Source organism: Lutra lutra, chromosome 10 (genome assembly GCF_902655055.1).
Source record: "Lutra lutra chromosome 10, mLutLut1.2, whole genome shotgun sequence".
NCBI classification, from domain to species: domain Eukaryota; kingdom Metazoa; phylum Chordata; class Mammalia; order Carnivora; family Mustelidae; genus Lutra; species Lutra lutra.
Genome location: NC_062287.1, coordinates 58479663 through 58497437, shown reverse-complemented (window position 1 = coordinate 58497437; position 17775 = coordinate 58479663). Strand labels below are relative to the sequence as shown.

The window sequence follows — 17775 nt, the reverse complement described above, 5'->3', positions numbered from 1 at the left end:
CTCACCCTCTCCTTCTCTCTGCCCCCCCACCAACACTCATGCACACTCCCTCTCTCTCTCTCTCTCTAAAGGAGGAGGGGGAGGGGGAGGGGGAAAGGAGAGGAGGAGGAGGAGGAGGGTGAAAGAAAGGAAGAAAGGAAGGAGGAAAGGAAGGAAGGAAGGAAGGAAGGAAGGAAAATAAATAAATAGGCTTTCTTCCATTGACCATTTTGTTCTAAGAGTCTCTGATCCCCACTCCAGGGGCCAACCCCCAGGGCCAAAGCTAATGGGGGAGGATGGAAATACCAGCACCTTCAACACCTCCTACACCAATTTCTTCCTGATAGGCTTCTCTGGTTGCAAGCGTGGCGGCCCCTCCTGTTCCTTCCCCTTACCTTCCTTTATGTGACCATCATCTCTGCCAATGCACTGGTCATCCACACAGTGGTGGCCCAGCAGAGCCTGCATCAGCCTATGTACCTACTCATTGCCCTGCTCCTGGCTGTCAACATTTGTGCTGCCACTGTCGTGATGCCCAAAATGCTGAAGGGCTTTGTGCATTATGCTAACCCCATATCACTGCATGGCTGCCTGACTCAGATGTTCTTTATCTACTTCTGGACTACAACCTCCTGCTGGCCATGGCCCTAGACCGCTACATAGCCATCTGTCACCCACTCCGCTATACTGACCTGATGATGTCCAAACTGCTGGGTGTGCTGGCCATTCTTGCTCTGACACGGAGCCTAGGAGTGGCAGTGCCTTTGGTGGTGCTAACGTCACAAGCTCGATTCTGCTGGACAATGGTGATTCCCCACTTCACTTGTGAGTATATTGCACTGCTGAGCATAGCTTGTGGAGACTTGACTTTCAACAGTAAGTTGGGACTGGCCATGAGGCTGGTCACCGTGACCTTTGATCTAGCCCTGCTAGGGGCCTCCTACACCCGTATGTATCATTTATGCTGCCTTCCGGATCTCTTCTGGGGGAGCCCGAGCCAAGGCCTTACACACATGTGGCTCCCACTTACTGGTCATCCTCACTATCTACCTCTCCGGTCTCTCCGCCTCCATTGTCTTCCGAGTAGCCAAGACTGTGTCTCAGGATGTCCAGAACCTGCTCAGTGCCATCTACTTGCTGCTCCCAGGAGCCTTGAATCCTGTCATTTATGGGGTGAGGACCCGGGAGATCTGGCAACATGTGGAAAAGATGTTCTATAGCAAGAAATCAGCCCAGGAAGTTAGGGGCAAGCCAGAGAGAATGCAAAACATGATAGTGGGGGGGAAATAGCCAGGGTGAGAGGACTTTATAAACTGAGGAAATTGGGGCTGTGACTTCTGGGAATAAGAGGCAGGCTTTACTGAGGGATAGGCTGAAATCATGAGGAGATTATGGGCTCAAGAGCAGGTCCATTGTTGGCCAACTATTGCTTTTGAATTCTTAGAATGCTTTTTCTATTTCCATTCAATAATAAAATTGCTTATACCTATCTGTTTTTTAAATGATTTTATTTATTATTTGAGAGAGAGAGAGCATGAGTGGGGGCAGAGGGAGAGAAAGAAGCACACCTCCCAGCTGAGTGGGGAGCCCAATGGAGGACTCAATTCTGGGACTCTAAAATCATGACCTGAGCAGAAGGCAGATGCTTAACCAACTGAACCACCCAGTGCTCCCTGTCTTTCTTTTTTGATTAAAAAAAAATGTATTTATTTTATTTGAGAGAGAAGGAGAGAGAGCGGGGAGGGATAGGCAGAGGGAGAGGGAAAGAATCTCAAGCAGGCTCCATGCTAAGTCCAGAGCCCAAAGTGGAGCTCTTTCTCATGACCCTGAGATTATGACTTGGGCTAAAATCAAGTCAGATGCCTAACCAAGCCACACAGGTGCCACATTACCTATTTATCTTTCTGTTTAGTTTCTTTATCCTCTTCCCCCTGAGAAAGCCCCAGTTGATATCTGGATGTATAGAGCCCCACTGGAAGTTGTACAAAGCAAGTCAGACAGACCACAACCCACTCTGAACATTCAGCCTGGAATAAATAAACAGGCCAAGCCCTTCCCTGGGGCCCAGTCTGACCAAATATACAGATCAGCCTTGCGGTTTCCAGTCTAACCCAAACACACTGGTTGGGTTCTAGAGTCCAATCAGTCTCAATCTTTCTTCTTGCCCCAGGCCTGATATCCCCAATCTGACACAGGCACACAGGTCAGGCCTATCCCAAGTATCCAACTAGCCCACACAAACAGGTCAGGTCCTGCCCAGGGCCAGTTAGTCTGACAGAAAGCCAGGCCAGGTCTTCTCCTGGGGCCCAGTCTGACCCAAAGACCAAATTAGACCTATAGGGTACTTAAGTCTGACCCAAACCCATAGGTTAGGCCACTCTTCTCATGACAGCCAGTGTAAGCTACCTAAAAGTTAACTCCCTACTTAAAAGACTTCCACAATAGTCAATGGAATAGAATGTCCTTCAGGGATTTCCCAAAGAGGGGCTATGGTGCCTGCATACTGTGCGGAGCCATGTGTAAACCATGCCCGAGTCTTCTCTCCTTCTGTTTACTGATCATAGGGAACTCCCCATTAGGCCACAGGTGCAGGTTGGGAGAGGTGGAGTGGGAGTGAGGACCACGGGCATTTGGGCCACTTCTTCAGTAACTTACATGTACTTCCAGGGCCTCTTAAGCCAAATCTTGTACATAGCACTTCAATGTGCATACCACTCGATGATGGAATGCTGCTATGCATGCCCAGCTTTATGGCTTAGTGGGTCCAACACCAACCAGTTCATGATGGGCAGCTCAGGTTGCTTAGTGGCCCATGGTGAAGCATTCAATCTCTACTAAGGCTAAATAGCAAGCCAAAAGATGTTTCTCAAAAAGTGAGTAGTTATCAACAAAGAAGGGTAGGGCTTTGCTCCAAAATCCTAAAAGCCAGCTAAAGGCTCCAAACAGCATCCTTATCTGCCACTGCCACTTCAACACCACAGACCTGCTGGACCATATGGCCCAGGGGGCAAAGCAGCTCACGTGGCAGCTTAGGCCTGCTGCAGAGCCTTCTCTTGTTCCAAGCCCCACTCAAAACTAGTAGCTTTTCAAGTCATTTGGTAAAGAGGCCAGACTAGCACACCCAGATGAGGAATATGATGCCATGCTGCCTCCAAAATCCAAAGAGGCCCACTAGGCATTGTGCCTGTCCTTTGGTTGTAAGAGGAGCCAGATGCAACAATCTCTCTTTCACCATAGAAGGAACATCTCAACATATCTCAAAAAAATTCACTGATAGAAGGCCCCTGAGTTTTTGTCAGATTTATTTCCCACCCTCTGACACACAAACATTTTATCAATAAGTCTAGAGTAGTTGCTACTTTTTAGGTCCAATCAGCAGATCATCAATGTACTGGAGCAGTGTCATATATTGTAGAAAAGGTGACCAAGATAAACTAAATTATAACATAGGGCCAGAGAGCTGATATAACCCTGATGCGGAACATATACATGATCACCAGAACCTTGCCTCCTAAAGTATTTGATTGGGAGTACCCAGTGGTGGTATTTTGAGTGTCTCTATTACCACATTGCACCATAAACTATCAGTACTTTCTTTACTACTAGAAATAGTCATGTGGCTTTAAATATAATCAGATTAGAGAACCAATTCCAGAAACTCTAGAACAAATTCAGAAGACTCATCCTGAGGATTCTATTCCTCTAGAACCACTTTTGATACCAAAATCTGTATCAGTCAGGGTTCTCACTTTCTAGAGAAACAAAACCAATGAGAGAATGGGTGGTGGGTTGGTAAAGGTGGTTAGGCAGGAGAGGGAGAAGGAGGAGGAGAGGGTGAGGGAGATTTTAATTGTCTCACATAACTGTGGAAATAGCAAGTCTGAAGTTGTCACAGCAGGCTAACATGCAGAAGACCTAGAGAAGAAGTGATATTGTAGCTCAAGTCCAAAGGCTGCCTGAAGGCAGAATTCCTTCTTTCTTAGACCTCAATCTTTCTTCTCTAAAGGTCTTCAACTGGTTGGATGAGGAAACTCACATTATGGAGGGTAACCTGATTTACTCCAAGTCTCCCAATTTAAACGTTAATTCCATCTTAAAAAAAAATAATCTTCACAGCAGTACCTAGGCTAGTGTTTGACAAAATACCTGTATACCATGGCCTAGCCAGTTGGCATATAAAATTTACCATCACAGATCCCTAGGCTCAAAGCAAGCCTAGTCACATGCGGAAAAAGTACACCAGCACAGAGCCAATCTGCACAGAGAGCTCCTGAAACTCAAGGAAATCTGTCAAAACATTAACTTAATATGCACTAAAGGTATGGAGACTATAGTCATCATATGAACTAGGGAATAGTCTCTGCAAAAGTAGTTTGGAAAAGTCTCAAACAGAATATTCCAGTAACAATCAAAAAATCACAGGCATTACAAAGAAACAGGGAAATATAGCTCATTCAAAGGAACAAGAAAAATTGGCAGAAAACATCCATGAGGAAGCCCAGCCTTACTATACAAGGGTATTAAAACAACTGTCTTGGGAGAGGCAAGATAGCAGAGCAGTAGTAGACTGAAATGATGTCAGATACCAGGAGTTCAGCTAGATAGGTATCAACCATTCCAAACACCTACAAACTCAACAGGAAATAGAAGAGAAGAGCAGCAATTCTAGGAACAGAAAATCGAAAACTTTCTGAAAGGTAGGCTCTGCGGAGAAGTGAATCCGAAGCAACAGGAAGACAGACCGCGACAGGTAGGGGCCGAATCCTGGGAAGCGGTGGAGCAGTGGAGCACAAATCTGAACTTGTAGAAGTCTGCTCCACTGAGGAACGTCGCTCCAGAGGCTAAGTAGTGGGGGTGGAGCCCTTGTGGGGACATCGTGGTCTCAGGTCCTGCAGGGTCACAGAAATATCAGGGGTATCTGAGTGTGGCAGAGCTGCCAGGTATCAGAGCAGGGAAGCTGGCTACAGAGACAGAGCCAAAGAGCAAGCTTTCAGCTCGGGGTTACGTTAAACCGTAATCCAAGGCAAGTCGGGCCACTGCTTTTCAAGAAGAGACCCCACAAGTGGCAGATCTGGGGAGACTCACCTTCCTGCTCTGGGGGGAGCAGCACAGCAGGAATCTGCTGGGTTTGGAGACTCCAACCGGGGTGTGCCAGAGACAGAAACGGTTGGTCACAGGCCAGGTGAGCACGGAGTGCAGCCAGAGACCAGGGAGACAGGAGTGATTGACTGCTTTTTTCTGACTGTGCAGAGGAGTGCAGCCCCGAGCTCTCGGCTCCTTTGGGCTGGAGACTGGGAGGCCGCCATTTTCATTCCTGTTCTCCTGTTCTCCACAGAAAGTGTTCAGGGAACAAAAGCTCTGAGAGCAAACCCAAGCAGATTACTTAGCCAGGCTCCTGACAAGAGCCCCTCAATTCCGCCTCAGGCAAAGACATTTGAGAGTCACGGCAACAGGTCTCTCCCACAGAAGATCAACAAGAACATCGAGCCAAGACCAAGCTCACTGTCAAGGAGAACAGTGGAACTCCAGAGCCAGGGTAAAGCAAACACATAGAATTCATGGCATTTTCCCCATGATCCTTTAGTCTTACAAAGTTAATTTTTTTTAATTTAATTTTTTTTCTTATTCTATTTTTTTAACTTTTCCTCTTTCCCTTTTAACACTTTTTAACTAGTTTATCTTAACAATACCTTTCTTAAAAAAATCCTCTTAAACCTTCATTGTTATAGTCATATTTTATCCCTTCATTGTATTTAACCTTATTTTTCATATACATATAGGTTGCTTTGTTTTCTAAAAAATTTTTGGGATACAATTTCTTCTAATAGATCAAAATATACCCTAATCTAGCACATGGCTTTGTTCTAGTATCCAGCATGAGCACATTCCCTCTTCCTTTTTTTCTTTTTCCAACCAACTTATCAATTTCTTTTTTAGTTTCTTTTTTCAATTTTCATCTTTACAGTCTTATTCCATCCCTTCATCGTGTTTATCCTTATTTTTGTATGTAAGTTTTTCTTTCTTTAAAATTTGGTAAGTATGGGGCGCCTGGGTGGCTCAGTGGGTTAAAGCCTCTGCCTTCAGCTCAGGTCATGATCCCAGGGTCCTGGGATCAAGCCCCACATCAGGCTCTCTGCTCAGCAGGTGTCTGCCTCCCCCCACCCCTCTCTGCCTGCCTCTCTGCCTACTTGTGATCTCTGTCAAATAAATAAATAAAATCTTTAAAAAAAATTGGGGGAGGTAGTTTCTTCTAAGAAACCAAAGTGCACCCAAATCAAGTGGGTGGCTCTGTTCTATTCATCAGTCTAACATATATATACAAAATTTTTAATTTTTTTTTTTAATTTTTATTTCCTTTTCCCCCCTTTCTTCTCCCCCTGGTTTTGGGTCTCTTCTGATTTGGTTAACATACATTTTTCGGGGTCATTGCCACCCTTTTAGTATTTTGTTCTCTCGTTCATATATTTTTTTTTTCTTTTTAATAGCAGAGTAGAGATTTTCTTTCCTTTTTTTAAAGATTTTATTTATTTATTTGACAGAAAGAGAGGTCACAAGTAGACAGAGAGGCAGGCAGAGAGAGAGGAAGAAGCAGGCTCCCTACTGAGCAGAGAGCCCAATGTGGAGCTTGATCCTAGGTCCCTGAGATCATGACCCGAGCTGAAGGCAGAGGTTTAACCCACTGAGCCACCAAGGCGCCCTCATTCACATATTCTAATATGGATGAAATGACAAGGTGGAAAAACTCACCACAAAACACACACACACACAACCAAGAGGCAGTATCAACAGCTAGGGACCTAATCAATACAGACATTGGTAATATGTCAGAACTAGAGTTCAGAATGGTGATTCTCAAGGTGCTAGCTGGGCTCAAAAAAGGCATGGAATACATTAGAGAAACCCTTTCTGGAGAAATAAAAGAACTAAAATCTAACCAAGTTGAAATCAAAAAAGCTATTAATTAGGAGCAATCAAAAATGGAGGCTCTAGACAAACCATAAGTGACTCTTAATCTCACAAAACAAACTGAGGGTTGATGGGGGGAGGAGGGTTGGGAGGGGGGTGGGATTATGGACACTGGGGAGGGTATGTGCTATGGTGAGTGCTGTGAAGTGTGTAAACCTGGTGATTCACAGACCTGTACCCCTGGGGATAAAAATATATTATATGTTTATAAAAAATAAAATTTAAAAAAAAAATGGAGGTTCTAACTGCTAGGATAAATGAGGCAGAAGAGAGAATTAGTGATATAGAAGACCAAATGACAGAGAATAAAGAAGCTGAGCAAAAGAGAGACTAACACCTACAGGGTCACGAAGGGCGAATTCAAGAGATAAGTGATACCATAAGGCAAAACAATATTAGAATAATTAGGATTCCAGAAGAAGAAAGTGAGAAGCAGAAGGCATATTGGAGTGAATCATAGTAGAGAATTTCCCTAATATGGCAAAGGGAACAAGCATCAAAATCCAGGAGGCACAGAGAACCTGCCTCAAATTCAATAATAGGTCCACACCCCATCATCTAATAGTAAAACTTACAAGTCTTAGTGACAAAGAGAAAATCCTGAAAGCAGCTCGGGACAAGAAGTCTGTAACATACAATGGTAGACATATTAGATTGGCAGCAGACTGATCCACAGAGACCTGGCAGGCCAGAAAGAATGGGCATAATACATTCAGAGCACAAAATGAGAAAAATATGCAGCCAAGAATACTATATCCAGCTAGGCTACCACTGAAAATAGGAGAGATAAAAAGCTTCCAGGACAAACAAAAATTAAAAGAATTTGCAAACACCAAACCAGCCCTATAGGAAATATTGAAAGGGGTCCTCTAAGCAAAGAAAGAGCCTAAAAGTAGCAGACCAGAAAGGAACACAGACAATATATAATAACAGTCACCTTACAGGCAATACAATGACACTAAATTCATATCTTTCAATAGTCACCCTAAATGTAAATAGGCTAAATGCCCCAATCAAAAGATGCAGGGTATCAGAATGGATAAAAAAACAAAATCCATCAATATGGTATCTAAAAGAAACTCATTTTAGAACCAAAGACACCTAGTCTAGATTTAAAGTGAAGGGGTGGAAAATAATTTACCATGCTAATGGACATCAAAAGAAAGCTGGGATGGCAATCCTTATACCAGATAAGTTAGATTTTAAGCCAAAGACTATAATAAGAGATGGAAGGACACTATATTATACTTAACGGGTCTGTCCAACAAGAAGATCTAACAATTTTAAATACCTATGCCCCTAACATGGGAGCAGCCAACTATATAAACCAATTAATAACAAAATTTAAAAAAAAAAACATCAATAATATAATAATAGTAGGTGACTTTAACACCCCCCTCACTGAAATGGACAGATCATCCAAGCAAAAGATCAACAAGGAAATAAAGACCTTAAGTGACACACTGAAACTGATGGACATCACAAATATATTTAGAACATTCCATCCCAAAACATCAGAATACACATTCTTCTCTAGTGCACATGGAACATTCTCCAGATCACATCCTGGGTCACAAACCTGGTCTCAACTGGTACCAAAAGACTGGAATCATTCCCTGCATATTTTCAGACCACAGTGCTTTGAAACTAGAACTCAATCACAAGAGGAAAGTTGGAAAGAACTCAAATACATGGAGGCTAAAGAGCATCCTACTAAAGAATGAATGGGTCAACTAGGAAATTAAAGAAGAATTTAAAAAATTCATGGAAACAAGTGAAAATGAAAATACAACTATTCAAAATCTTTCAGACACAGCGAAGGGGGTCCTGAGAGGAAAGTATATAGCAATACAAGCCTTTCTCAAGAAACAAGAAAGGTCTCAAGTACACACCCTAACCCTATACCTACAGGAGCTGGAAAAAGAACAGCAAAAAAAGCCTAAACCCAGCAGAAGAGAAATAATAAAGATCAGAGCGGAAATGAATGAAATAGAAACCAAAAGAACAGTAGAACAGATCGATGAAACTAGGAGCTGGTTCTTTGAAAGAATTAATAAGATTGATGAACCCCCTAGCCAGACGTATCAAAAAGAAAGAGAAAGGACCCAAATTAATAAAATCATGAATGAAAGAGGAGAGATCACAATCAACACCAAAGAAATACAATTATAAGAACATATTATAAGCAACTATATGCCAGCAAAGTTGACAATCTGGAAGAAATGAATGCATTCGTAGAGACACATAAACTACCAAAACTGAACCAGAAAGAAATAGAAAACCTGAACAGACTCATAACCAGTAAGGAGACTGAAGCAGTCAACAAAAATCTCCCAAAAAACAAGAGCCCAGGGCCAGATGGCTTTCCATGGGAATTGTACCAAGCATTTAAAGAATTGATATCTATTCTCCTGAAACTGTTTCAAAAAATAGCAATGGAAGGAAAACTTCCAAACTCATTTTATGAGGCCAGCATTACCTTGATACCAAAACCAGACAAAGACCCCATCAAAAAGGAGAATTACAGACCAATATCCTTGATGAACACAGATGTGAAAATTCTCACCAAAATACTAGTCAATAGGATCCAACAGCACTTTAAAAGGATTATTCACCCTGACCAAGTGGGATTTATTCCAGGGCTGCAAGGTTGGTTCAACATCCACAAATCAATCAATGTGATACAATACATTAATAAAAGAACAAGAGCCATTACTCTCAATTGATGCTGAAAAAGCATTTGACAAAGTACAGCATCCTTTCTTGATCAAAACTCTTCACAATATAGGATAGAGGGTACATACCTCAATATCATAAAAGCCATCTATGAAAAACTCAGAGCAAATATCATTCTCAACCAGGAAAAACTGAAAGCTTTTCTCCTAAGGTCAGGAACTCGGCAGGGATGTCCACTATCACCACTGCAATTCAACGTAGTACTAGAAGTCCTAGCCTCGGCACTTAGACAACAAAAAGAAATAAAAGGCATCCAAATCAGCAAAGAAGCCAAACTCTCAGTCTTTGCAGATGTTATGATACTTTATGTGGAAAACACAAAAGACTTCCCTCCAAAACTGCTAGAACTCATGGAGGAATTCAGTAAAGTGTCAGGATATAAAATCAATGCACAGGAATCAGTTGCATTTCTATACACCAACAGCAAGACAGAAGAAAGAGAAATTAGGGAGTCGATCCCATTTACAACTGCACCCAAAACTGTAAGATACCTAGGAATAAACCTAACCAAAGAGGCAAAGACTCTGTACTCAGAAGAGTATAGAGTACTCATGAAGGAAATTGAAGAAGACACAAAGAAATGGAAAAACGTTCCATGCTCATGGATTGGAAGAGTAAATATTGTGAAAACATCTATGCTACCTAAAGCAATCTACACATTTAATGCAATCCCTGTCAAAATACCATCAATTTTTTTCAAAGAAATGGAATAATACTAAAATTTATATAGAACCAGAAAAGACCCTGAATAGGCAGAGGAAGGTTGAAAAACAAAAACCAAAGTTGGCGGCATCACAATTCCAGACTTCAAGCTCTGTTACAAAATTGTACTCATCAAGACAGTATGGTACTGGCACAAAAACAGACATATAGATCAATGGAACAGAATAGGGAGCCCAGAAATGGTCAACTACTCTTCGACAAAGCAGGAAAGAATGTCCAGTGGAAAAAAGACAGTCTCTTCAATAAATGGTATTGGGAAAATTGGACAGCCACATGCAGAATGAAACTGGACCATTTCCTTACACCATACACAAAAATAGACTCAAAATGGATGAAAGACCTCAATGTGGGACAGGAATCCATCAAAATCCTTGAGGAGAACATAGGCAGCAACCTCTTTGACCTCGGCCACAGTAACTTCTTCCTAGTAATATCACCAGTCAACAGAAGTAAGGGCAAAATGAACTACTGGGACTTCATTAAGATCAAAAGCTTTTGCACAGCAAAGAAAACAGTCAACAAAACCAAAAGATTACTTACAGAATGGGAAAAGATATTTGCAAATAACATATCAGATAAAGGGCTAGTATCCAAAATCTAGAAAGAACTTATGAAACTTAACACCTAAAGAACAAATAATCCAATCAAGAAATGGGCAGAAGCAGGGCACCTGGGTGGCTCAGTGGGTTAAAGCACCTGCCTTTGGCTCGAGTCATGATCCCGGGGTCCTGGGATGGAGCCCCCATCGGGCTCTCCACTCAGCGGGGAGTCTGCTTCCTCCTCTCTCTCTCTCTGCCTCTCTGCCTACTTATGATGTCTGTCTGTCAAATAAATAAAAATCTTAAAAAAAAAAAAAAAAGAAATGGGCAGAAGACATGAACAGACATTTCTGCAAAGACCCAAATGGCCAACAGACTACATGAAAAAGTGCTCAGTACCACTCGGCATCAGGGAGATACAAATCAAAACCACAGTGAGATACCACCTCACACCAGTCAGAATGGCTAAAACTAACAAGTTAGGAAACGACAGATGTTGGCGAGGATGCAGAGAAAGGGGAACCCTTCTACACTGTTGGTGGGAATGCAAGCTGGTGTAGCCACTCTGGAAAACAGCATGGAGGTTCCTCAAAAAGTTGAAAGTAGAGCTACCCTACAACCCAGCAATCGCACTATTGGGTATGTAGCCTAACGATACAAATGTAGTGATCCGAAGGGGCATATGCACCCTAATGTTTATAGCAGCAATGTCCACAATAACCAAAGTATGGATAGAACCTGGACATCCATCAATAGATGAATCGATAAAGATGTGTATACATACACACACACACACTGGAATACTAAGCAGCTATCAAAAAAATGAAATCTTGTCATTTGCAATGATTCGGATGGAACTAGAGGGTATTATGCTAAGCAAAATAAGTCAACCAGAGAAAGACAATGATCCTATGATCTCTCTGATATGAGGAATTTGAGAGGCAGGGCAGGGGGCTTGTGGGGGAGTAGGGAAGGAAAAATGAAACAAGATGAGATTAGGAAGGAGACAAACCATAAGAGACTCTTAATCTCATGAAACAAACTGAGGGTTGCTGGGGGGTAGGGGGGAGGGATGGGTGGTTGGGTTATGGACATTGGGGAGGGTATGCACTATGGTGAGTGCTGTGAAATGTGTAAGACTGATGATTCACTGACCTGTACCCCTGGGGAAAATAATACATTATATGTTAATATTAAAAAAAAGAGAGAGAGAAAGAGTGAATGAACTCTAAAGGACCAAAAGGAAAAAGAAAGGGGCAAAAAGATTATCTGAAGATATATAAGAAATAATGGCTGAAAACTTCCCAAATTTAATGAAAGATGTGAATCTACTTATCCAAGCAGCTCAACAAATACCAAGATACATTAAAATCAAACTGTCAAAAACCATTAGGATGGCTATTATAAAACAAAAACAAAAACAAAAACAAAATCAAAAAACTAGCAAGTGTCGACAAGGATGTGGAGTAATTGGACTCTCATCCTCTATGGGTAGGAATGTACTATGGTGCAATGCCAACAGAAAAGTTCGGCAGTTCCTCAAAAAGTTAAACTAAATATTATAATATATACGTATAATTATAATATATTCCCACAATTCCACTTCTAGTTATATACCCACCAAAACTGAAAACAGTAATTGAAACAGATACTTGTGCATCAATGTTCGTAGCAGCATTATTCCCAATAGCCAAAAGGTGAGAATAACCCCTAATGTCTAATAACATATGAATGGGGAGACAAAATGTAAAATATACACACAATGGAATATTACTCAGCTTTTAAGAGGAATTAAATTCTGCTATATGCTACATGGATGAACCTTGAAAACATGCTAAGTGAAGTAAGCCAGACATAAAAGGTCACATATCATAGTATTCCATTTATATGAGGTACCTGGAATAAGTAAATTCAAAGATAGAAAGTAGAACAGAGGTTATCAGGGATTGAGAGAAGGGAATGAAGATGTTGTTTTAGAGTTTCTGTGTGGGATAATAAAAAATTTCTGGAAATAGGTAGTGGTGATACCACTAAACTTCATGCCACTAAACTGTATGCTTTAAAGTGGGTAAAAATGGTAACATTTATGTTATGTATATTTACCACAATAAAAAGAGGAAATAGGCATATGTTAAAATCAGAATTCTACATAGCATCTATGTAATTTTTCTTAAAATTTCTTCTCTGAACTCTCAAAGCACAGAAAACGTTTTTTCAAATTTGACCTTTGTTATGAAAATAAATGACAAATTTGGTCTCACACAATCACTTAGAAATGTTTATTTCAGAATGACCTATAGGAGCTTATCCAGATAAAGGTCCTGACAGCACTTCTCACAGGTTATGACTCAGTTTTGTTTCTCTGGACCCACCAGTCAAAGCAGCAAAACTATGTCTCCTTTCAAAAACTGAGGTCACTAGAAAAAGGGTGTCAGGTGGGCAATGAAACCCTACTCAATCACTCCCTATTTGCAAGGTGACTTCTTTTGCACTCCTAAAACTTCTACTTTTATTCCAGAGATAACAATTTTAAAAAATCAATACTTCCACTCTATATAGAAACAGTACTTTAAATTGGCTGACCCTTTTGCTGCAATAAGGCCCAGCAAAGGCTTAGTACTTCAAGCAAACCTACTACACCTATCTATGCTCAAGAAGTAGTTTGGCTGTGAGGAAGTGCTGGTCTCCTCCAAGCCTTTCCTCAGGACCCACACATCAGACACTCCTCTCTATTCTCCAGAGAGCACACCATGGCTGCTGTGTTCCTCTCCTTCTCTTCTTCTTCTTTTGTTGCCTTCTCCTTATCTTTCAGCTTCTCCTTATTTAGAGTGAACTGGATTGGATTTGCTGCTGGTCGTGTCCTTAAGTAATACATCCCAGTCTTCAAACCCTACAAAGGAAGCAAATACAGCTATTAGAAATTTTAAGAACACTAGGCATTCAAGACCAATGTTTAAAATACACTTCCATAAATCAAATCAGATTGTTTTCTAAACCTGAAATTCCAACTTCTTTAGGAAGGCTTCTCAAAAATGCTTAAGAGGTAGAAAGAGTCAGACAGTATACTGGTTTCCTTTTGCCACTAAAAAAGCTTATCTCTTTGGAAATGTCAAATATTTTTGTTCTCTAGTCTTTTCTTGTTTTTAGGTGTATGACTTCCAAGTTTGCCTAAGACAACATGTCTACTTTATAACTATTTATGGAGATAGACTGTGTCTCTGTAAAGAACAGATGATGACTACTTCAAGGGTGAGGATCATCTTCTATTCAGTATCCCCAAAGCACATAGTGTGTGGTCAATAAATATCTCTTAAATTTAAAAAACAAACAAACTGTACATCTGTATAAATACCCAGAAGATTACTAGATACTAAGGATAGAATCCAGAATCACAGGACTTTACAGTTGGCAATGATAAGCTAAGTAACTGGCCTTTATACTGTAAATAGTTAAAGTGGGGAAACAAAGGATGTTTCTGAATAGGGGGCTGGCACATGTAAAGTTTTATTTTAGAAATGGTAGCAGTGCACAAGACAGCCTAGATCAGATACTAGAAGCAGGGAGATCAGTTAAAAAGCTTAAGAATAATGGCAGTGGAACAGGAAGAAAGATGCTCAAGAAACAGTATAAAGGAACAACGACCACAACTTGGATGAGTGATTATATGGAGAATAAGGAGAGGATTGTAGGTAACTCCAAGGTTTCAAACCTCAGAGTGAAATAATCCTAAAAGAAACAAGAAAATCCAAAGTGTGATCTGGTACAAAAACCATGACTTGGTTTTAACACACTGGATTTGAAATGAAAAAATGGCTAGGTGGCAGTATTTAATAGGTAGCTAGAATATAAAACTGTTCCAACTTCAAAACATCCCAAGCTGGCAATAAGTCCTCCTTGAGTTCCTCCACGAACCTGCTTCCAGCCATAGAAGTGCATACTAGTGAGTTTGCCATAGTTAGGCTCAGCGATGTGGATGTTCAAAGACTGGCTTTGATCAATGAAAGCACCTCTTTCAGCTGCCATCTTAAGAACGGTTTTCTGTGAAATTTCCCACACAGTCTTATAAAGTTGCTTCAGGTCATCAGGGATTTCTGGTATGCTCTGAAGAAGGAAAAACAAATGTTTATTGCAGCCTGGCTGAAGAAATCAGGATAATTAACGTAATTAATGAAACAAGGGTCTGGCCTTAGTTCTACTTCCTGCCAGATCTGACCGTACCATTTAGCATCATACAATATGATCCTTATCAGTTTTCCTAAGGCTGTTAACCTCTGGCTTAGAATGTCCAACAAAACTCCATTTAACCAACAAAGTATCTGGCTAGTGGTAATGATTATAAGATCCATTTCTATTTGGATCATAGCCAAACATTCATTATTCTAGAGGTACTTAATAATAAAAGGAGCTAAGCAGCAATAAATGACCCTTGAATTCTGTAGAAAACAAAAGTAGTCAGGGATGTAACTCACATGTAGACAATCAAAGGAAGCAATGAAACAAACCCTTTCTGGAGTCGACAGAAATAATGTTTTCTTAGGTCTAGGGTTAATCTGCATTAAAACATACAGATTAGCTAATGCTACAATTTCTGCCAGCAAATATAGAAATGTTACAGAAATCCTTATCTGTGTTACCAGGGAAACAAATGTTTAAACAGAGCCCTCCATCTACAAATAAATACTTCTTGATTCTTGGCTGCAAATATTTTATTGTTAAATACTATCTGTGGCTCTGTTTTTTGGACTTTGAGTCCTTGGTCTCCACCGGGGACTTCTTAATTAAGTTTGACTCTCTAATTTCACACTTTATATCAGTGGTCCAAAAATTTTGATGCATTTTGGAATGACCCAGGGGGTCTTTAAGAAATACTAATGCCTGTCTCCAGACATTCTAATTTAATTGTTATGGGGTGCAACCTAAGCTTCAGAATTTTAAAAGCTCCCCAGTTGATTCTAATGTTCAGAGAAGTTGGAAACTACTGCTTTATATTATTGCACAAATAAGAGGGTAAAGTCTAGCTATATAAAGATGTATATAAGCCTACCACAACAATGCAGGTGAACACAAGCCCATATGACCACAGTGAATGACTTTTCTCTCTAGTGAATGGGGTAAGTGAGAAGGTACCAATGTCCAACTTAGATTCTAAAGAGCACACTTGATTTTCATACTGTACCTGGATAGAACCATTGCATGCGATAATCTGATTTTTCATCTCTTCATTCCATAAGCCCCGCTCAGTAAGATCCTTCAGTAAGTGAGGATTTACAATCTGAACAGAAAACCAAAAAAGATGAAGGAATAATAAGAATGATAGAGCCTAAACAGGATCACAGCCCTGGAGCTTAAAATAAATAAGATGACTGAAGAAGTATTTAACATTAAATTAGCTGGTAAAGTCTATCTTTTACAAGATTGAGAGGCCCATCCTACCAAACAAAAGTTATGTTCCTTTAAAATCTTGATCTGTGATTCAAGAAACATAGTATTTGCCAAAGTGAAAAGAACTAGCATTGCCTAAGATGGGTAAATCTGTGTGGATTACTTCTTCCCCCTCCCCCCAAGTAAGGAGAAAATAATACTTAAGAAGAAACATTAGAAATGTATCCACTCCAAACCTTACAGAAATTTATTTCAGGAGATCAGTAAATTCACAAATAAAAATCTTTTAAATTAGTGGTTCTCAACCCTAGTTGCACATTAGAATTACCTGAGAACCTTAAAAAAACACTGGTCCTACCCACCAGGAATTCTAATTTGTAAACCAGGTTGAGAACTATTGTCATGGTTCCATATACTTCTTGCTTCTATATAAATCTTGAGTTTCACTGTATACATCTTGAGTATCATCAACTTAAGCATCTGAGGTCATAGTATACATCATTATGATTACAGAATGGTTAAATACCATGTGAATTCTAGTATCAACAAGTTATTTTCCTACCCACCTATCGATACTTTCCTGCCTAACGATCATTCATGCTTTCAACAGATATTTATTAAATGTCTATTATTAAATAACATAGAATAATATTGGACATGAAGAGGACTTACTTTATCAAAGCTCTGCCCCCGTACAAAGCAAAAGGGACATACTAAATATGAGTTGGCATTTACTCCCAACATCAGGCTTTTGCAAGATCTCCTGTAGGTCTACTTGTGATCTTCTCACCTGAAATTCTCCTGACAAAACTCTGCGAGTATAGATGTTGCTGGTATAAGGTTCGATGGACTCATTATTTCCCAGAATCTGAGCAGTTGAAGCAGTAGGCATCGGGGCAATAAGTAAACTGTTTCTTATACCATACCTAAAGAAAAGGAGATTATTAGGTGCTGGTACTAAAGCTACAATCTGCCCGGAAGGGAGCTACTTCATGTCACTGCAATAAATGCAGATGGAGTGAGTGACATCATACATGCATTAGACTCACATAATGACTTTTGAATTTGACCCCTATAGAGATGCATCTCACAGTATGGGTGCTATAGCTCACCCCTCTCCTAAACACCTAACTCCTAAACAAAATTAGCACAATTTTACTGCTGAAGTTTCTTATCATGCCATGATTTATTAGTAATTCATACACTAGCTTGCCTAAGGAAATAATCGAATGGCTGTTGAAGAGTCCCCACCTGTATCAGAGTACATTCATTCAACCCTCACTCTTTTCTACGTGCCCTATGATCACTGTGCTAAGCCCTTTCAGGAAACATAATGATGTGAAAGTGGTCAGAATCCAACATCTATCACCAAAATTCTCCACAGGGAAAGATTATGCTCAAAGTATATTCCTGACTTCCTCTATTACCTCTTCACTCATAAGTTCCTAGA

At 40.4% G+C, this 17775-nt stretch overlaps 1 protein-coding gene and 1 pseudogene across 1 annotated transcript in view; one reads left to right on the top strand and one right to left on the bottom strand.

Moving 5' to 3' along the window:
• Positions 1-265: 265 nt before the first annotated feature.
• Positions 266-1291, top strand: LOC125110337 (olfactory receptor 52Z1-like; annotated as a pseudogene).
• An 11916-nt stretch (positions 1292-13207) lies between these two features.
• The window catches only part of RRM1 (ribonucleotide reductase catalytic subunit M1), a 37177-nt gene continuing 32609 nt past the window's right edge, over positions 13208-17775 (bottom strand). The window contains exons 16-19 of the mRNA XM_047692240.1: positions 17116-17251; positions 16120-16215; positions 14856-15044; positions 13208-13833 (exon numbers count right to left, since the gene is read on the bottom strand). Coding sequence (XP_047548196.1) covers positions 13645-13833; positions 14856-15044; positions 16120-16215; positions 17116-17251 — 610 coding nt within the window. The 3' untranslated portion in view covers positions 13208-13644. The remainder of the gene's footprint in view (positions 13834-14855; positions 15045-16119; positions 16216-17115; positions 17252-17775) is intronic.